The sequence below is a fragment of the Dipodomys merriami genome, unplaced genomic scaffold, assembly GCF_024711535.1.
Source record: "Dipodomys merriami isolate MVZ:Mamm:240054 unplaced genomic scaffold, mDipMer1.0.p SCAF_2, whole genome shotgun sequence".
Classification (NCBI taxonomy): Eukaryota; Metazoa; Chordata; class Mammalia; order Rodentia; family Heteromyidae; genus Dipodomys; species Dipodomys merriami.
This window is the reverse complement of record NW_027203381.1, coordinates 47274456-47297064: the sequence shown is the minus strand read 5'-3', so window position 1 is coordinate 47297064 and position 22609 is coordinate 47274456. Positions and strand designations below refer to the sequence as shown.

Sequence of the window (22609 nt, the reverse complement as noted above, 5' to 3'; positions counted from 1 at the left end):
GTTCAGTACATAAGCTATAAGCTTATAAGTGACTGTTTAAATTTAAATCAACTAAGGTTAAACAAGGCTAAAAGTTCAGTTTCTTACCCACAACAAGCCATACTTCAGTCAGTTCCTCGTACATGTGACTGGGGGCTACATACTATTTTTATGTTAGTACAAATCCAAAGTCTTAGGGAACCTGAAAAGTGTAGGTATGCTTATTGAGACAGAAGGAAAATGGACCATTAGAAAGTTTTATTAAAGAATGTGAGGATAGTATTATCACAAATGCAGAGGTTAATTAAGCATATGTGAGCATCTGGGCAACTATCCTTTATGATTACCATATCTAACAGACAAGAGGACTACAATATAAAGTGACTCAAACTGGGAGGCAGTATTTAACCACTGATATTACAATGAAACCTAAATCAACGTGATTGAACAACTTGCCCCAAGCAGGATATCAAATTTCCTTCTTGAAATATACTAAACATTTCTGAAGTTCCAAGAATTCTGTGTAGAACCTCACAGCAGATTGTGCAGAGAATAAGTTCAATCGGTACATGCTGAATCACAGTGCAGTTACTGCAGTGAAACATTGCAAGGATGCAGTAAGTGGAGGAAGGAAGGAGTTGTAAGGCAGAACTAGCAATAAACCAGTGTTGGAACAAGAGAAATGACTCCCACTTCTGAAAATTGATTACCATGGAACAGATAGGGTGAGCTGGAACTTCAACCAGTCATTTCTCTTAAAACATGCCATGCTTCTTGTGTGTGTGTGTGTGTGTGTGTGTGTGTGTGTGTGTGTGTGTGTGTGTGTGTATGGGGGGGGGAGGAAGGGAGGGAGACATAGAGATCCTTTTGCCCATGCCCATTTCATTCTAGTATCTTTCATTTTGTTTTTATTATGTTGATTTTGTAAACAGAAATGCTACCCTACTTACCATCCCCTCATTTAAAACAACTCACTTGAACTTGCTTACAATCTTAGGTTATTTCCCTGAGAATCCACAGAATTTCCAATGTTCCACTGCCAAAGAAATTACTCCCCAGCTTCAACACAGAATGCAGTGAATATGTTTTGGAGGGAGAATACAGTCATAGAAGGTAAGGAATGATCACTTGAATTCAAGTTTATAAAATGTGTGTGCTGTCTGCTTTAGTTTTCTCTGACAGCTAGGATGGAACTAACCTGGTGTGATATTTTTTCCATCCAAATCAAACTAAAACCTCTATTCACCCATTCATACTTACAGGAGATTCACTGACTCCAAAGATATCTCTGACATCCCGCACAGACTGCTTGTTCTTTTTCCTCATGGTTTGGGTATAGGTGTTGTATCTCTTCTTTACTGCAGCTGCTTGGGTTCGAGTCAATGTTGAAAGCAGGGCTTTGCCATCTTCCTCTTCATCACCAGAGATCAGAGTAGACAGACCCACATCTTGTAGCCACTCTGCTTCAAGTTCTCCTTCTGTGATGTAATACGGCCAAGAGAAGTGTAAGACATTTCTACACATTTGTAGGTCTGTGCATATCAAACAGCAAAAGGGAGACTTGTCAACAATATGGGACTTCTACTGGAGTTATGAGAAAGGGCTCCAACAACAGTGAAGGAAATGTCCAGATTCTAGTTTTAATATGTGGCATTTGAAAATATCATCTAGTATAGCACAGTTAACTGGGTAACTTGAAGAAGACATTTTCCTTGCCAGAGACTTAAATATAAGCCATATATGAATATTTAGATTAAAATCATAACCGAATAAGCATGGTTTAATGGAACACAAAGGGTTTCTTTTTAAAGCAGGTTCAAATCCAAAATGATCACTTACTAGCTAAGTAATTTTGGTTATATGTTAAGATATGTCTAAGCTTTAGTGTTCTCATTAGCAAAACGGGGGTAATGAGGTCCTGCACTTTTCTGTTGCCTGGCAGACATTCTGGTTATGTTTAACTTTCTCTTAGGCTCCAACACTGGATAAATCCCAGTTTCCCATGTCCTCCAGGATCCTCAATGCATCTATCCAGACATCTGCATTATACAACATGTTTCTGGTGGTCCCCCTTCTGTGGGACAGCCCGTGCAACTTAATTCACTTACACTGACCTCAACCTGCCAAGCACTCATCAATGGCTATGTCTCGGTCATAACCTACTCCAAATCCACCAAGTGGAGCTCCCCATGGAGAAACCTGCCTTAGGCCACAAGGAGGATTTCAGCCCTTAGGTACCACGCTCCTTCTCTCTTACTTCCCATCTACTGGTTGAGTGTTCAGGCCCTAGGTGTCTTCCCTCCTCTTTATCTCTGCACAGCTCACTAAACCCCTTCTCTTTAGGATCTGTGAGTCATATACTGCTTTTGTTATTTCACGAGTCTTTACTGATCAACATACGCAAACTTAACTTCTTTCCCAGCCCAAGCTCTTCTAGAGAAAGATTGTCTTGGTAAGGATGAACTGGACAAGATTAGACAAGAGTTACAAGAGTACATGCCAGAATAAACAAGTGCTCTGGCAGCAGGCCGTCTGGTCATAGTTTGGCCACTTTTCCATACCATCAAGTCTCCCACCAAGATGAAGCAGTTTCCTGTGAATGGAATAAATGGAAGCATCCACAACTATCTCCCCTGGAGCCCCATCAGGACAGGGCTAGAGTTTGTAGCCACTATCCTGACAGAAAGTATAATTCCCAATGAGATGGTTATCCAACATTGAGCATAAAGTATTAGGTAGTGGCTGGGTATTAGATTGTTTTGTAAGCAATGTATTTGTTAAGATGGCAAAGAAATTTGGAATAAAATGAGGTATTCATCAGATTGTTTATTCTTCTACATATTTACTTTATTCTGAACATGGGAATTTTCAGTCTATTTTTTTAGAATACAATCCAAAACCCAAGATTCATCTATGCAAATTAACTCCATTGTAAGAGGAATGTACAATAATAAAAGGAATTAAGGATAGTAACATCCTGGCATGGCAAATCCACTACACACGCATTGCTGGGTAGGATGCTAAGCAAGTAGTGCCTGAATGAGGGTTGTTTAAAGAGCAGATTAGATTGATATGTAAACACATGTCAAAGCCCAATCTAGCAGGCCTGGACTCTGCTTACATTATTACATCACTAGGATATAAACAAAGACTTCTAATGTACTCCAACAGCCCAATTTCTCAACCAGACAAACATTTGATTTGCCATCTTGTTTTTATTGTTTGTTTACTTTGTAAGCTGTCTCTTTCAAAGAAAATGAAAGGTGCATTTATTATCCACAGTCCTAACCTAAAATAACTTTGAAGTCAGTGGGTTATGAAGTCTAAGATTTTCATTTCTAACGCTAAAATTTTATGAATATAATTGAACATGGTGTTAAATGTTAGATTCTTTTTTCTCTGTCTACTTCTGTAAGGTGTTAATAAAGGAGTAGGAGGAAGGAGTAACTTGCAGGTAAGTTAAGATAAAGTCAAGGAGAAGTTGGTCTAAATCCTTGGACTTTTTACTGGGTGAAGCCTTTGTAGAATTTGTGTTCCCTAGGTAAGACATAGTGATCGCTGTTTGCTGAATTATGTGGATTGAGTGTATGTTCCGTACTCTAATTGTCAAGTGTGGAACTTGAATCCAGAGCACTCCTTTGAATGCCAGCTCCACAAAATCAACTGCCTACTCAATAGCTACTTGGCTTAGTCTACCACATCATGTCCAAACATGTTCAAACCTGAGGTTATACTCTTCATTCACAGCTCTAGGCCTCTTTCACTCTTCCACATTTTAGCACTCGAAACCTACCATCCAAGCAAGCAATAGGCTAGCAAGGTCCTAGGAGATATTCTTGACATCTTCCTCCCTTTTACACATCAACATATCACCAAGGCATTTTCTTATTACTTCTTTAATAAATTTCAAATCTTCTAACTTCAATTTTTTGGAGAAATTTAACACATTTTTATGTTTAAAATTTTTTTTATTGTCTTTAAGTAGTTGAACAAAGAGGTTCCCATTCTACAAAACAGTATATGAATACAAGGTGTCGGACAACATTGTCACCCATAGCTCCTAACCCATCCCTTCTCTCACTTAAAAAAAAAAAATTGAGGTAAGGTGATTACATAAATTTCATATATTTCACAGTATTGTGGAATAGTGATACTTAAAGTCACAAACACATTTTAACCTTCAAAAGGCACATTGTCATTATCATGGTCGATACAGTTTGTGAATTCGATGGGCTTTGACAATACAAATTATTTTTTCCATATCATATGATGTTTACATTTCTTTCCTTTTGCTTAGTGTAGGCCCCACTACTGATGAGTGGATCCAAAAATTGTGGTACCTATGTTCAATGGAATATTATGCAGACATTAGAAAGGACAAAATAATGGCATTTGCAGGGAAATGGATGGAACTAGAGCCAATTATTTTGAGTGAGGTAAACCAAGAACAAAGAGACAAATGGCACATGGTCTCCCTGATATGTGGATGCTAAAGCCAAAATACAGAAAGATATGACAAAGTAAACAGGACTCAAGAAACAAAGGACAGCCACCCATTTTGTCATATCATTACTAAATGACTTCAGGTTCTTGACCATATATATGGTAGATATATGCATGCAACAGAGGGAAGACAGGAGTGGGAAATGAACAACCAACATACAACAAAGGGACCCATCAGCTGTACTCACATGGAAGAAAAAGAACTAAGCAACCAAAAGCAGCAATGGGAAGGGAGGAGTGAGAGGGAAAGAGGAAAAGCCTACAATTGTTTTTTGTTTTTGTTATTTTTTAATGGACAAAGAGTCTCACTACGTAGACCAGGATGGCCTCAAACTCTCTTGTTGCCCAGATTAGCCTGGAACACCCAATCTCCCTGCCTCAGCCTCTTGAGCCTTGGGATTACAGCTGTGAACTATTATGCCAACTTCCACCAATGAGCCACCAAAAAGCTGGAAGTGGAGCTGTGGCTCAAGTGGTAGACCTTGAGCAAAAAGTTCAGGGACAGACCCTAGGCCCCCAGTTCAAGTCCCAAGGCACATGTTCGAACACACACACACACACACACACACACACACACACACACACACACAGAGCTAAGGTAACCTCATCTTTGACTCAGTTACATTCCCAAAAGTTCTTCCTACAATCATTCTTGATACATTTCCAACCTATTTTTCAACATTTCAAAATGAAAATGACAATAGTGCAATGGGTTCCCCCCCACTGGCTTTAACATGGTCTACAGGGCATATTCATACCATTCGTTCCTTGCCTCCTGTTCTCCAGTGATACTGGCCTGCTTTGGAAACTCAGAATCTCCTTGTTCTGTTTTGCTATAAGGCTTCTGTCTCTAGTCATAGGCAACTTCTTTTTGTATGCAGAAAAACCCTAAAAGATTTTAAAGTAGACAACTACTAGTAAATGAATTTAGGAAGGTAATGATGTATAAGAACAGATACAAAAATTGACTACATTTCTATATTCTTGTAGCAAACTGTGACAAAGGGAGGAAAGAGAGAGGCGACCAAGAGAGAGAGAGGAAAACAGAGTGACTTTTAATAATCTCCATTAAGTCCATGGAGAAAAACAGACAGGGTAAGAATATTTGCAGTTCATATATCTTACAAAAACTTGTATCCAGAATATGTAAAAAAATTCATGCAAACTCATCACTAATTAAAGAACAGGATTTTTGTAGGTTTGTGTGTGTGACTGTGAGTGTGTGTGACTATGTGTGTGTGTGTGACTGTGAGTGTGTGTGACTATGTGTGTGTGTGTGTGTGTGTGTGTGTGTGTGTGTGTGTGTGTTTGTGCCAGTACTGAGTACTTGAACTCAGGACCTGTCCTAGACTAGAGCTCTACCATTTAGCCACAGCTTCACTTCCAGCTTTTTGGGAGTTAATTGGAGATAAGAGTCTCAAAGACTTTCCTACTTAGGTTGTCTTCAAATCGTGATCCTTAGATCTCAGCCTCCTGAGTAGCTAGAATTGTAAGTGTCTATCTTAAAATGATAGTTTCTACAGACAGTCATAAGATTTCATAAAACCATATACTTGAATGTACAGTAATTACAGAAAAAATCTGTTTGATGCTATGAGTTATTTGCTTATATTAAGCAAACTGGCAAGAAATGTTTCAAAGATATGGGGAAGGAACTGTGTGTCATTAACCTCCTGGGAAGAATATGAAACAGTATAATCTACAAAAATACATATATCCAAGAGAAATAAAAAATGTGTCCACAAAAGATTTTTACAATCTAATTCATAGCAATCTTATTCATAATGGCCCAATTTTTTTAAGCAATGATGACAACAATGAAAACTTCACAATTCTGTTAACATGTAAGTTGATTAAATATGTGACACATTCTTATAATGAAATGCTACCATGAAAGTTAGAATTGTATCCTCCACCAGAGTTATAAAATCTTAACCCTTGGCTCCTGTGAATGAAAAATTATTTGGAAGCGGTCTTTGCAGATGTACATATGATATAGGTCCAATACAGTCATTAGAATATCATGTTGTATTTCATAAAAGTACATAACTCTAACTTGACTGATTGTACTTCAATAAATAAAAAAAGAAACAACTTCCAAACAAAAACTTTAAAAAGTTGAGATGAGGTCATCTGGTGCAGAATGAGCCCTTAATTCCCCGTCATTGGTATCTGAAGAGGAGAAAGGACAGAGATACAAGCACAGAGAACATGCACTGTGGCAAAGTGACTATGGAGGTAGAGAATGGCACGGTGTTGTCTATAAGCTGAGAAGCACCAAGAACTGCCAGCTTCACTAGAAGCCAAGAAAAGAGCTTAGAGCAGATTGTCCCCTACATTCCACAGAGATAACTCCTGTGACAACTGAGAGGAGATCATGGTATGTTAAGGTGGCCCTAGTAACTAACACAAACCACCCACAAACCAAAAGGAGTGAACTATTGATATAATAGCTGAATCTTAGACATATAAGGTTTAGTTTAGTTAGCTAAGACAGACACTTAAAAACTTGTGATGCACAGATATTGGAATCGTGGCTGCCTTGGCTCAGGAATAGTGTGTCATTGCCTTGATAAAGGAGATGTTATGCATTGATTGATATATTATCTGCCTTGATCAGTGTGAGGTTTTAAGAGTGCATTCGTTTGTCAAAGATCATTGAATGGTACACTTAAGATCTGTGCAAATACTTCAAGGACAGAGCTGAATGAGGTGGTTAATGCCTATAATCTCAGCTACTTTAGGTGTGGAGATCAGAGGAGGATAGTTTGAGGTCAGACAAAGTTAAAAGTTAGCAAGATCTTAACCCATAAACTGCAATGGCACACATCAATAGTCCTAGCTATATGGGAGGTCAGTCTAGGGTAGAAACTCAAGACGTGTGTGTGTGTGTGTGTGTGTGTGTGTGTGTGTGTGTGTGTGTGTGAGAGAGAGTGTGTGTGTATGTGCTGTGTCATGGGGCTTGAACTCAGTGTGTGTGTGTGTGTGTGTGTGTGTGTGTGTGTGTATGTGCTGTGTCATGGGGCTTGAACTCAGGGCCTAAGCTCTGCCCCTGAGCTTTTGTGCACCCTACCACTTGAGTCAAAGCTCTACTTCTACCGCTTTTGGAGATGAGAATCTCATAGATCTTTAAAAAATTAGTGTCTGTCAATAAATATTCAATTCTGGTTAGTAGGTCTATGTTTTGTAGCAGTTTAGACTAGTAAGCTTGAAAATATTTTCCATGTGTTTTAGGTGTGAGTGAACGTAAATACATGGTAGAAATTGGGGTCCAGTTGCCCACTGATGGAGAAGAGAGTTATAAATAGGAAAAGAGCAGCTGTGTGGTGTTGGGACTGGAGTTGGAGGTTAGGTATCAGGACAAACACATGATACTTTTTATTTTTAATTTGTATCTTTTTTTCTTATAAGCGATGCATAAAAGTAGTATCTATCATGTAAGATATACTGCTTTAACATATGTGATATATGCATCTGCTTTCAAATGGCTATATTGAGATACTTCACACACAGGTATTTTTAAGACCTGAATGCTTAAAAATCTACTTTCTTAGTGACCCCCCTAGAACTAAATACATAGTTACCAACTGCAATCACTGTGTTGTGCACTAGATCTTTATAGGTATCCTTATTTTCTGACTAAAATTCTACATACTTTACTAGACACTTCCCATAGCACTCTCTAGGCCAGTGTGATTAGGAGCAATCATTCTGCTCCTTACTGATAAAAAGCTCTTTACCTGTATGAGTTCAACCTTTGCACACTCCTCTATTAAGTTCATACAGTGTTTGGCTTCCTGTACTTCATTTATTTTACTTCATAAGTGACAAGTCTTCATTTTATTTTTATTGGTGCCAGTCCTAGGGCTTGAACTCAGGGCCTGTGCACTGTCCCTGAGCTTTTTTGCTCAAGGCTAGTGCTCTACCACATAAGCCACAGCTCCACTTACTGATTTCTTTTAGTTTACTGGAGATAAGAGTCTCAAGGATTTTCCTGCCTGGGCTGGCTTCAAACCATGATCCTTAGCTCTCAGTCTCCTGAGTAGCTAAGATTATAGGTGTAAGCCACCAGCACTTGGCAGATCTTTATTTTTTTTAAGACCAGAAGTACTGTAATATGTACACATAGCCTGTTTTCTTTATCTATGAATCAAGTACCAGATCCTTATGATGATTTCAGAAGACATAGTTCTTAATATAGATCACTAGGCAAAAGAAAAGTGATATTGTATACATGGTGTTTTCTTTATATCTTTCTATTTTTCTGCATTAGAAAAGATGAGAGGTAAGGAAGTAAGCAAGGGAAGGAAGAATGCACTTCACTGACAGGATGGTTCTCTTGCAAGGGTTCTCATAAAATGTATGCAAGGTGGTTTGTTTTTATGCTGTAGGGAGTCTCCTAACTGAGCTATATCCGGATTATCACTTCTTAGTGAAAGACAGATTTGTAGAAAAGAGAATGAAGAATTAAAACACCTTTTTTTTGTTGTTGTTTCCTGATACTGGAGATTGAATTCAGGGCTCCCTTGTTAGAAAGTATTGTATCACTTAAGCCACACCCACAGTCCTTCAGCTTTAGTTTTTCAGTCTCATGACATTTGGCCGGTTCAGGGTAGTAAGGTCCCTAGTTCATTTTTCAGATAGAGCCTCAGGCTTTTGCCCAGGCCATCTCGGACTCAGATCTTCCTACCTCAGCCTCTAACCTATCTGGGATAAGGGTATGGGCCACTGCTCACCTCCCTCAGCCAAGAAGGTTTTTAACATTTCAGTTTATCCTATTGCTTTGAGGACAATCAATCACTGGCTAATAGACATCTTACATATTCACCTAGCAACAACTAGGCCTAGAAGCGATAACCAATTCTTTTAATTACAGGTAAGGAGTTTTGCCTTCTCTGATAGCCAGGTACAATTACATACATTTGTTTTGACCATCAACTTCTTTCAGTTTAGTCCAGAATATTTAAAGTAAATATTATTTCATACAAACTAGGTAACTATAATACATTAATAATACTGCTTCATAGTCAGTTTTAGTCTCCAAAATTGTACTGGAATATTCTCATTCCTCCTCTTTGTTTATCTTCTGTCTCTCTTTCTCTGTCTCTGTCTCTCTCTCTCACACACACACATGTGCACACACATGCACACGTGTGCACGCACACACGCGCGCGCGTGCGCGCGCGCACACACACACACACACACACACACACACACACACACACACTCCTTCCCACCAATAGTAATCCAGTCACCAAAAACAGACACCCAAACTAGAATACTCCATCTGCTCAATGACAAATAACAGAGTCCTTATCTAGTGATATGTAAAGGGCTGATCTGGATGATACTGAAGTGCAGCATTCCTTCAGCTCAGGTCACCTTGGCATTATTCTTGTGCTAGTTGGGTAAATTTAAGTCTAGTAGAGCAGGTGGTTGCGCCAAATTCTACAGGGTGAGTCTCTGAACTACTGGTAGAGTGATTCTGCTTGTCAACAGGACAATAGATAGCACACAAAGGAAAAGATAACACATACAGGACAAGTATAGCCCCTTACCATCCAGAGGCTTGACCTCAGTGGGAGTGGACGGCTGTTCCTCCTGTCCTTCCAGGATGCTGTGCTCTTTAAGGTTCTCTATTTCCCTCCAGAAGTCCTCCATAGATGCACTGTCTACTGAAGCTTGAGAGTTGGAGCGGCTAAATGCAGGAGAATGTAGGGACTCATTGGAGAGCATCCTGTTAATTCTTCGGCAACGAGGAATGGATTTTCTGGAGGAAAGAATAAAAGCTGTGAATGATAAGCAGTGTGTTTGTGTCATAAACTCTCAACATTAAATTTAAAATTAATGGAGAGAAGGGATTTAGAGAAAAATCTCCATCTGGTGAAGACCTTTAGTCTCTATTCTCTACACTTCATAACTGACTATGTGGCCATATAAAACTAACATGACCTATCAAACATGTACAGTGAAAGCGTATCCTGTAAAGTGACTAAGATGATGCGAAAGAAGGGTGTAAAAACTTAGCTGCTGATATTTATTAATTCTACTATTAAAAGCTGGGGGAAAGCCCAGAAAAAAGATAGCTTTTGGTAAGGATGTGGATGAACTAGAATTCTGATACTGTTGGAAGATGGAATGGAAGATGATATAGTCTCTAGGAAAACAATGTGGCGGTCAAGACAGTTTTAAAACACAGTGCTACTGTATGAGGTAACAACTCTACTTCTGGAACATACACCCAAAAGAATTGAAAGCTAGGACCCCAAGAAGTATTTCTATATCCATATTCGTAAGAGGCAAAGGACAAGCCAAGTGTCTTAATCACATGTTGATTAAGGGGCAGCTGTTTTACCACAAACAGGAGCCCCAGGTAGAAACTGGTAATCAGAGTGAGGAAACAGTAATGTTCAACTGTGGAATTAACGTCCACTGAGGATCAGTAAATTTTGATATGCTGAGCAGTAGTAGATTGTTATAAAATTTAATCCAAAACTATGGCATGTATAAAGATATATTGATATACATGAGTGCAGAGAGGGTAAATAATAATTCTTAATAGGACAAAGGAATTCCATTGGCTTATACTGCTAGAAACTCTTCTAGATTTCTAAATCACCTTTAATAGAAAACTTTACAACTTTATCATTCTTCCTTCCATGGTACCTTTTTGTAAGTAGTTCTATTTAACTGATAATAACATTGCAAACACATACATGTCTTAAAAATCAAACCATTTCAAGAAAAAAAAAATATATATATATATTTATATATACTTTGTTGGTCTTAGGGCTTGAACTCAGGTCCCTGGCACTGATCCTGAGTTTTTATTGCTCAAGACTAGCACTTTACCACTTGAGGCACAGCTCCACTTCCAGCTTTTTAAGTGCTTCATTGGAGGTAAGAGCTTCATGGACTTTCCTGCCCAAGCTGGCTATGAACCATGATCCTCAGATCTTGAAACACCATATTTAAAATATATATAGGATGAAAAAGATTTAGTCAACTTTGCTCAATAATTTGGTGATCAGAAGTTTGCACTGAATTCTATATCTTAGACAAGAAAGGTCCATACTTATGGTTAAAAAACATGAAATCAATCAGATCAGACATTGCTCTCTTTATCATGTTTGACCTTATAAGACTTTTTTCCTTTTGCAATAAAACTAGTACTGAAAATCACTAAAAAAATTTACAGAGCATTAAACACATAAATATCTGTATTGGGTAAGGTTACAAAATCAACGAACATTGCCTACATAACCTACTGTCCTCCGAGTTTCACATTTCATATGCAAAAAAAGTACATGGGTCTCCAAAACTTTTTGCAGTTCTGGAATTATGTAGTTCAATTTTTTTTGTGTTTTTTTTTTGTTTTTATTTTGGGTCACTTGTGGGCCTGAACTCTGGGCCTGGGTGCTGTCCCTCAGCTCTTCAGCTCAAGGCTAGGGCTCTACCACTTGAGCCACAGTGCCACTTCCGGTTGTTTCTGCTTATATGGTGCTGAGGAATTGAACCCAGGGCCTCATGCATGCAATGCAAGCACTTTACCACTGAGCCACCTTCCCAGCACAGTTTAATTTCTTTTTAAAAATGAGTATCGATGAGGGTGAGGCTCAGTGGTAAAAGGCTTGTATAGCTTATACAATTCCCTGAGTCTGATTCCCAGTAAAACAAACACACACACACACACACACACACAAATACTTTATTTGTTAAAAAAAAAATACAATCTGAGTAGCAAACACAGATCTAGTTCAAATTAAATTATAATAGAAGATATTCTGTGAATATTTGAATCACATATAATTATGACCAAGTATAATTTTTGTCTTTTACTATCCATTGGATTTACTTGTAGATTTATAGGCACATTCTAATTATTACAAATGAGAGAGACCATACAGCCTCCATTTCTTTGGGTCTTGCTTACTTCGCTTAATATAATTAAATTTAATTACATAAGGCGAAAGTGGAAAGTCTTTTCCCATCCACATCAAATCCATTGTTCTGCAAATTACTTTATTTCCTGATTCAAAATCATACCAGGTATTTTTTCCATGCTGCCACAATGGCTGCAGAATTGTATCATGTATCTCTGGCAAGTGATATCATCATTATTAAGCAAACAAACATATATAACCCTATATCGTAGCACTGCAAATGTTGGAAGAAGTGAGGAATTTGGGAAATATGTGAATCATAGAAGACTGAGGAATATACATTTAGAACTAACAATGCCCACTGCAATAACAGAACACAATTTCTAACTTGTACAATAGGTGTCCTGATGGCATTTCAAAGCAAAGACCCCAGCAGCTGACAGGACAAATGTGCAGATTTATCTATGAGCAGCTGAGTTAACATGCTGGTTTCATCCACCCAAAAAACCTTTTAAGTGCAATGATCAACTATTTTCTTTGGCAAAAAAGCCAGACAGCATTTTTGGAAGAGCTTTCACTTCTTGGTTAGGGATTCCAACATTTTGCCTTCGTCGCAGGATGGAATGCAGGTCAGGACCTTCCTGAGCTGACACATTATTACATAAGGTTGACCATCATAGTCTTGGAGCAGTCAGACGAGCCTCCCTGTACAGTCTCTCACTGTATTAGGAGAAAACCCAGCTGAGGTTAAATCAGCTGTTTGTACTTTTTAGTCCAAAACAATACCAGGAAGATGTTACATGAAAAACAGAATGTAACTGTGCCACAGAGAAACTTACTGGGGAAACACTGTTAGGTTTCAATATAGATTTTAAGTGTATGGTAATTACTGTGTATAGGACATTAAAAACAGAAAAGATTTTATTGTTCCATATATTCATATGAATCAAATATGATATATGTGTAGCTCTAACTTACATTATATTTAAATGGCTACCCAGGGATCTACAACTCACTACCATTCATATTGAAGTTTTTTTGTTTGTTTTTTTCCTGTTGGTCATGGGGCCTGAACTCTGGGCCTGGGCGCTGTCCCTCAGCTCTTCGGCTCAAGGCTAGCACTCTACCACTTGAACCACAGTGCCACTTCCGGTTTTCTGGTCATTTATTGGAGATAAGAGTTTCACAGACTTTCCTGCCAGGGCTCTGGCTCTGAACCGTGTTCCTCAGATCTCAGCCTCCTGAGTAGCTAGGATTATAGGCATGAGCCACTGGCACCCAGCCTATTCATATTTTTTATACCACAGATCTGCTGATAACCAATCTCCCCAGCTTTCTTTTCATAATAGGTGTATAATTTGTTTTACTGGGTGTAGAACTTCAGGTGGACAGTGTTTATCGTTGCTTAAGTCATTTTTGAAAAGCCTTCCCTTGTCTTGTGGACTTCACTGGTTAGGTGAAATGTCAGTTACAGTTCTTACTGACGTTTCCTAAATGGAATACTGGTTTTCTCTGCTTGCTCTTCATGGGCTTTCTCTTTATCTCTGTGTTGTGTGGTGTGAATGAGATGTACTAATAGATGTAGCTTGCTTTTCATTCCTTCTGCTTGGGAAGTTACTGAGACTCTAGAATCAGCAGGTTGATGTCTTTCATAATTTTGGAGGTATTATTATCTATTTTCTCATCATGTATTTTGCCTACCCTAAATTTTCTACCCTCTACTTCTAGAATTCCAATAGTATGACGATCAGGCATTGCATATTACTATTGCATATTATGTCCTTTATGACTGCTTTGGGTTTTATTAGCCCACATGTTCTTTCTCTGAGCTTCAGGTACAGAATTATTTTTCTTTTTTTTTTTAAAGCAAGTACAGAATTTCTATTGCTCTATCTCAAGTTTATTTTTCTTCTACTTATCTAGACTGCTATTAAATAAATGCTTCAACTCACATATTGTGTCTTGAGCATCAAGAATTTCTGAGTCATTCTTTCCTAGGGATTCCATGGTCTTTGTCATTGTCCATATTTCCTCCTCTAATTTCATTAACATATTTATCATTGCCATTTGAAAGTTCTTATCTCTTAATGCCACCATCCATTCTGTCATTTTGCCGCTGAACACTGTTAATTGTTCATGGGTCACAATTTCTTTCTTCACTTATATTCTAACCTGTTATTGTATGACATACCTAGTTTTAAAATAATTCTATAAAACATGAGTGATCAGAATTTCTCCAGAAAGGGGACAGTTGGAGTAAGAAGCAGATCATGTCAACCCTTCCAAGGGCTGAGCTGGATGTGGGCTGAGTTGAACTTTTATTAGTCTTAATTTAACTCTGGTTTCAAATACACTGAGAAAAATCTGTGAGTACGAGAGGTCTCTCCCACCGAGAGGGCTTTGGTATAAACAGCACAGAACTACAGAATTCTCTCTGCTTTGTAACTCATTTCCTAGCCTCTGTGTTGCTGGGGTCTCTAAAATTTCCAGTGGAAAGAGCTATCATGTAGGGAAAACAGATTCCAATCTGCTATATTATTGCTCCACTATATTAAAGCTCCACTAATGTCTCCTTGTCCAAATACAGTCCCTCTACCTAGTCAGGGACAACCTTCTGTCTAGCTGGACACAAACTCGGAGAGTTCACATGCCCAGACAGGAAAGGGACCACTAGCTTCTGCTCACCTAGAAAGCGTTCCTTCTTGCCAGCAGCTGAATTCCTTTTCATTTCACATATTGTTTTTAAAAGATAGGGTTTTGACCCAGGTGTGGTGGCACACATCTTTAATTTCAGCTATTTGGGAGACAGAAATAAGAGGATTGGGTCTGAGGAGGTCCCTTTTGGGCCAAAGTAGGAAAAAAAGTGTGAAAAACAAACTAAACGCAAAAGGGCTTAGAGGCATAGCTCATAGCAACTGCAAGGTGCTGAACCCAAACTCCTGCCCGCCTCCTCCCCAAAAAAGGTAAGATGTTTACATTTAGCCTTTGTCTCTAGCAGTTTTGGCCAAAAAGATAATAGATCAAAACCCAATCTGGAAAGGTGCTGGTGGTTCTCACCTCTAATTCTTACTGAGGTGGCTGACATCTGAGAATCATGATTCAAAGCCAGCTGAGGCAGAAAAGTATGAGAGACTCTTATCTCCAATTAACCAACAAATACTGAAAGTGGAGGGGTGGCTCAGGTGATAGAACACCTGTCTTGAATGAGAACAAGGCCCTGAGTTCAAGCCCTAATACCAGAAAAAAACAACAACAACAACAACAAAAAGGCTATATCCTAACTAGGAGGAGGAATTCCCAAGTAATACTGTGAAAATATTAGGCTTAAAAATTATATTTATCTCTAAAAAATTATATTTGTTTGTGCTCAGCTTGCATTGTCTAACCACAAGTTTACTTGTATACAGTACCATTTTTAAATGACATATTTCTTGCTAAGAAATACTTTCCCTAGGGGCCTTTATGATCTCTTATTTTATTGGTGATTCTATATGGAACAATTTGTTCTCATACACACTGCATCTGATCCTATCATTAACCCCAAGAAATAGTCAAAGCCAGTATTATATCTTGTAAGATGAAGGAGTTACTGAGAGTGAAGTGAGGACCAAAGCTTCCTATTATAATTATAATTAATGCAAATTCTTCTCTCTGACTTCAAGGCTCAGCATGGTCTCCCCTCCAACTACAGCAGACTCAAGTTCTACTGCTATCCCCAAGCATTAGCAACTGGCAAGCTAACCGTTTTCTTTCTTCCCTGAGGAAACTTGCTCTCTCTGGAACATTCGCTGTGATTATTTTTTCCAGTTCTGGGACTTGAACTCAGGGGCTTGGGCTCTGTTCCTGAGCCTCTCTGTGCCTAAGGCTAGCACTCTACCACTTGAGCCACAGCACCACTTCTGGGTATTTATGAGTAATTTATTGGAGATGAGTCTCACAGACTTTCCTGCCCAGGCTGGCTTTGAACCACTATCCTCAGATCCTGAGTATGTAGGATTGCAGCACTCAGCAGCAAGATGCTTTTTGTCATTCGTTCACAACCTTCATGCCACCCCTCAAGGAATGATCACTCATCCGGATATAGAATGTAGAGTTCCTCCAATGATCCAGGATGTAACTCTGCACCCCCTTTTTCTCATTCATCAACAAAGGGCACCCCTTTCTTACTTGCTTACTCTACTGGAGTGGGAAGTCTCTTTTCCCCATTCAAGTTCAGAGAAAGTGTGCCCATTTTATTAATCCCACTGTCTGAAAAATAACAGTTCGAATTTTTGTTGAATGACAAGGGAGCCAGAATATGAACTCAAACTTTCTCAGTCCAGTCTGAATGGACTCTCAATAATAATCTTTCCTAATTCTAAAAATCCTCCAGTAATTGTATATCTCTTTACATCAATACACACTTTTATACTGAAGAAGGTAAGACAGTGATTTACAGGAAAACTCGGAAGATAGTTGGCAGTTGGCCCAGGCTTGAACCTGGGTTCTGAGATGTCTTGAGACTACTGAGCCTTTTGCATCTCATTTTCTAATCTGTGAAATGGAAATGTAAATCCTATATATTTCCATTCAAATGAGTCAATTCATGTTAAACGCCTGGCACACGCATTCTCAAGTACAGCTACTGCTATAACTTATTTCCCAAATTATAGCATTGAAGTCCTTTGCTTTCCAGACACAGGTGCTATCCTCTCCACTTCTTCTCCCTTTGTGGAACGTGGACAGACAATGGGTGCTCCAGCAGCCATCTTCTTTTTTTTTTTTTTTTTTTTTGGGTCCAGTTGTGGGGCCTGAACTCTGGGCCTGGGCACTATCCCTCAACTCTTCAGCTCAAGGCTAGTGCTCTACCACCTGAGCCACAGCGCCACTTCTGGCTTTTTTTCTTTTTGCTTATGTGGTGCTGAGGAATCTAACCCAGGGCCTCAGGCATGCAAGGCAAGCGCTCTACCACTGAGCCACCTTCCCAGCCCCCAGCCATCTTCTAACTAGGAAAGAATGTAATAAAACTGTAGTCATCAGCTCTGATGTCAAACACCAGGTACTGCCTGTCTTTGGACTTCCAGAAATGTGAGGGGAAAATGCCTATTTTTTTTAATGAATATAGTTTTCATTATTTTGTTATTGTTACTTGTAGCCAAAATCTTCTCTCACTGAGATAAGTAGAATTCGTTAGTAAGTCACCTATGGCAGGGTGAGATGACATACTCTCGGCCTCACTAAGGAGAATACCCCAGTAATAGTGATAGTCAACAACCTCATTTCCAGGGCAGAGGAAGGCTGTCCAGGTATTAATTAGCCCTATTGTGGTCTGCTGTTGGTCATTACAGTGTAGAGCTACAGTTCACCGTGTTCACCAACACTGGTGGTTTCACATTGCTCTCTTAGAGTTTTAGAAAGAATACACCAAAACTGGATTTCCCTTGTCCTTTCCTAAGGGGGAGGAGACCTCAGGTCCTAGGACCTGTTGTCTCTGAATGTGACTGACACTAGGGAGCTCAATATGGACATCGAGAGAGATCATCTGGGATTTGATCTGCAGACCATCACTAACAGCAGCACTTCAGCAGCAAACCGCCTGCTCTTTGGGACAGATATTGGGCATAGTGGTAGTCTCACAACAGTCTGGGCTCTTGGTTTCCCCAGGAGGCCATTCATATAAAGGAGAAGGACAAAGTCCTTGTTTAGACTCCCTGGCGCATCAGTAATCTTTGGATTCTCCCATGCTTATACACAAGCACAACCAGGAGGTCTTGCATAAGCACTTAAAAGGCAGTTGAGGATAAAAAGCAGCTATAGTCTGAGTGCCAGAGGAGGCTGTGGCTTTTCTTTCCAGGCTCCATCACTGACTCTATCATTCTAGAGTCTTCACATTCTCATCTTACCCTCCCAGTGGTCTGATCTCCTGCCCATCTCACCCATCTTGGGAGAAGAGGAGAGAGCTAGAAAGTAAACAGGTCTGCTTAAGCTCTCCACTGGAGTAAGGATACAGGAAAATGAGGAGGCTTAAGACAACATACCAGTGTGGGTCTACACAGCAGGGACTACCAGCAAGATAGAGATCCATAATAACAGCTAAACTCAGGTGTGTATCCATCATGTCTGAGGCAAGCACTATGTGAGGAGAGTGGCAATGGATGTAAGAATAACTTTAAACCTTGACTGAACTCCAGGGAGGTATATAGATGAAAACAAAAATTTTCTGGAAGAAGGACTGGCCAGTGCCTTTTCTTCTACCTGTAGCTAAGAAAGTAAAACAACTCAACATGCATGACTTTGAGAGTAGCTTACATTATATCTACTGCTCTAACATGAATATCCCTCTGCCATTAAACAGCATAAATGTTGTATAGAGACTACAGAACTGAAATACATCAATTATAGTTTTCATTATTTTGTTATTTTGAACATGTACATTTATACAGTCTCCAACTTATGATGGTTGGACTTAATGATTTTTAATTTCCCGATAGAACGAACACAATATGAATTCAGCCTAAATCCTATACATAAGGGACTGAATGTTGATATTTTCCTGGGCTAGCAATCCTGGTATGGTATCTATTGCTGGGTGGACCAGCCTTGTGATCACGAGGGAAATAACTGATACTCCACAGCTTATATGCATATACAGCATTAGCAGGTTAAGGGTATTCAATGAACTTTCAGAAGGATATTCTCTAGTTACAATGGGTTTCTAACCTTTCAGAAGGATATTCTCTAGTTACAGTGAATTTCTCAAGACTTAAGTTGAAAAGCATCTGCATAACTACAGAATGGATAGTAAAAAATTTACAATAGGCTACATTCCCAAAAGAACTATATCCCCTTCAATAAACTTACCATAAGTAGAAAATATTGTAAGCTGAAAGCACATCAGCTACACCTAACCTACAGAGCATTATATCATGGCTTGGTCTTGCTTACTTTATTTCTGTGTTGTGTATGTTGTGTGTGTGTGTGTGTGTGTGTGTGTGTGTGTGTGTGTGTGTGTGTTTGCCAGTAGTAGGGCTTGAATTTAGGATCTCAGGCTCTTGCTTATTAGCTTTTTCACATAATGCTAGCCCTCTAACATTTGAGCCACACCTCCACTTCCAGCTTTTTGCTGGTTAATTGGAGTCCTCTTGGACTTATGAATTGGGAGCCTCAGATCTCAGCCTCCTGAGTAGTTAGGATTACAGGAACCACCAACACCGAGCTTAGTTTATTTTAAATATGCTCAGGACACTTGTATTAGTCTACAGTTGAGCAGAATCACCAAACCAAAGGTGATTTTATAATAAAGTGTTGAATAGCTTGTGGAATTTATTGAATGCGTCAATGAAAGTAAAAACCAGCACTGTCACATGGGTGCAATTTCACACTATCATAAAGCAAAAATATTGTAACTCTGATCCTAAGAGATCAGGGGGCTGCTTGCAACGTATTACTTTGCTCTACTTTGGTTACAAGAAGGAGAAATAAAGACGGGTTGCTATTGGCACAAATTTTCTTGCTAAAATGATGTATGTGTTCTGGAATGAGATCATAGTGATTATCATACTTTTATAAATATACCAACCACTATTGATTACTACTAATCATATACTTTCAAAGGCTTTTGTGTTATGTAAACTGTACCTCAATAAATAGTTGCATGCAAACATATTGCCACTGCTTTATTTTTTTACTCTGATAATAAAAAATGCTTTGAAGGTGGAGGTGTGGCACAAGAGCTGAAGCATGTGCCTAAGCTAGCACAAACTCTGAGTTCAGAACAAGCACTGCTCAAATTAAATAAGTAAATATTAAAAAATGTTTTGAGATTTCAAACTACTCTAAAAGCAGATCTCCTCTCCCTTACCCAAAAGGGGGGAGGGGGGAGTCAAAATTTTCAAAAAGCACCATGAATTTAGGAAGATTGAAAGGCATTTCTAGGAAGACTTCTGGCTGCTTTCACCCAAGACCATCAGTCTCAGATGAGAGCCAGTCTGTCCCGGTCAGTCAATCATCATCTAACCCAGGGCTAGGCTCAAATGTCTGCTTGGCAGGCAAAGTAAATCACCAAAGGTAGACGTTTTATGCCCTGGCTGGGCTAAAACTAATACGTAGTTTATGAGCTTGAGGTATATATTGATTTGGGTGAAGCTTGGTCAATCCGACAAGTGACTCTTATCACATTATCTTGCAAGATAAATTAAAGTTATAAATAGAGAACTAATTCAGTGACACCTAATCATTGATCAGAGGCTATATATTTTTATCCAATTAGGAGATACTCTGGAAAGAATCAATAAAACAAAATCAGAACAAAAAGCAGCTTTCTCTTGCTGTTTAATTGAAGTCTATCATTTATCTGCTCAGGAACATCTGAAGTTACACATATTTCTATGATGTGGATTTAAGAGGTTATAGCTGCCACTACTGTGTACAATTTCTTTTGCTTTTCTGGGTTTCAATTCAGGGTCTTGTGCTTATTAGATAGGCACTATGCTACTTGAACCACATCCCCCTCCTCCCTTCCCCTTGCTTTAAACTGTTTGTTTGTTTGTTTCAGGTAACATAGCCCTTTTTTGTCCAGGGATATCCTCAGACATCGATCTTCCTATCTTTACTTCCCATATGATTGGGCTGGCAGGTATGAACCATCACACACCACTAACTTTTTGTTTCAGACAGCCTCAAACTGCAATCCTCTTGATCTCTACCTCCCAAGTAGCTGGGATTCTAGATATGAGCCACCATACTCAAGCTATCTATGACTTCTGAAGATATTAAAAAGGCTGAGCACTGGAGACTTATGCTTGTAATCCTAGCTATTCAGGAGGCTGCGATTTACAGATCACAGTTCAAAGCCAGCTTGTGAAGACACAAATGTGAGACTCTTATGTCCCGTTAACTAGCAAAAAGCCAGAAGTGGAAGTGTGGCTCAAGTAGTAGAGGACTAGCCTTGAGTGAAAAAGCTATGTAAGAGTGCAAGACCCTGAGTTAAAGCCCCAGTACCAACACACACACACAAACACACACACACACACACACACACACACACACACACACACACGAGTAAGGCTCTCACACAGTAAGGCATCATCCAAGAGTTTAATCTTAACTTCCTAGCTCCCTATCTGCCTCTCTGATACTGTGATGTATTTAGGCCATGTGTTCCACAAGCCTGTTCTATTTATCATAGCCATGAGCTATGAAAACTTTGGCTTACTATTTCCTTGTATTGTTGTTTGTTTTGTGTGTGTGTGTGTGTGTGTGTGTGTGTGTGTGTGTGTGTGTGTGTGTGTGTGTGTGTTGCACTGTTAGGCTCCAAAAATTCATCACTGCAGGATAAAATCACAAAGAACCGAGGTAGTCTGCATCCCACATGGATATTGTCTTGGGGATGGGTTTGCAGAACTGCATTGTCTACCTTGAACCAGGTTTTCCTAAGTAGGATTGGCATTCTTCCTTATGGGGCTGGGAAGGTGGCTCAGTGGTAGAGTGCTTGCCTTGCATGCATGAGGCCCTGGGTTCGATTCCTCAGCACCACATAAGCAAAAAGAAAAAAGCCAGAAGTGGCGCTGTGGTTCAAGTGGTAGAACGCTAGCCTTGAGCTGAAGAGCTGAGGGACAGGGCCCAGGCCCAGAGTTCAGGCCCCACGACCGGACCCCCCCCCCAAAAAGAAAGAAAGAAACTTATAGAGTACTTATTCCTCAAACTATGAAGCTTCAAATTATTCAGTATAAAATCCAACATGAAATACAAGTCCAACGTACTAAACGCTGGTAGGAGTGAGCTGGCTATTTAAATGAATATATAGCAACTTTTCTTTTTTCTTTTTTTATGTTCCTTCGTTCATGCTATACTTTTTCAACACTTCAACTCACTCTGTGGTAGTTTTAACTCCACAGCATCCCCTTGAGTAACACCCATCTGGGTTCCATGTGTTTTTACTGGCTCACTTTCAGGTGGCTGCTTCTTAGCTTCTCCACAAACAGCTCTGAGTGAGAAAGCCAGAAGTACAGTTTCTGATAAAAAAAAGAGGATCCTAGAAACGGAGAGCTGAAAGGAAATCTGAGAAATGCCCAAACAAACAGCTATAATTTACAGATAAGAAAAATGAATCTCAGAGAGAGTACAGGGTAAAAACAAAAAGATACCTCATGATCACACACCAGATCAGGAGAGGAAAACTGGAGAAAACGAGGGAAGGGGGAGACACTGTTCAAAATGAAATGTACTTATTATGACTTTGGAACTGTAACCCCTCTGTACATCAC

The 22609-nt window shown here is 39.3% G+C and overlaps 1 protein-coding gene and 1 long non-coding RNA gene across 8 annotated transcripts in view; one reads left to right on the top strand and one right to left on the bottom strand.

Annotated features, from left to right (window-relative positions):
* The window catches only part of Arhgap28 (Rho GTPase activating protein 28), a 168871-nt gene that overhangs the window by 60514 nt on the left and 85748 nt on the right, over positions 1–22609 (bottom strand). For all 7 annotated transcript variants that reach the window (XM_070029546.1, XM_070029548.1, XM_070029551.1 and 4 more), the window contains exons 2-3: positions 10041–10252; positions 1240–1457 (exon numbers count right to left, since the gene is read on the bottom strand). In XM_070029546.1, the coding sequence (XP_069885647.1) occupies positions 1240–1457; positions 10041–10252 (430 nt within the window). The remainder of the gene's footprint in view (positions 1–1239; positions 1458–10040; positions 10253–22609) is intronic.
* Positions 1006–10264, top strand: LOC138832123 (uncharacterized). The gene is made up of 3 exons (XR_011373513.1): positions 1006–1092; positions 5473–5577; positions 10133–10264. It is a non-coding gene; the product is annotated as an uncharacterized lncRNA (long non-coding RNA).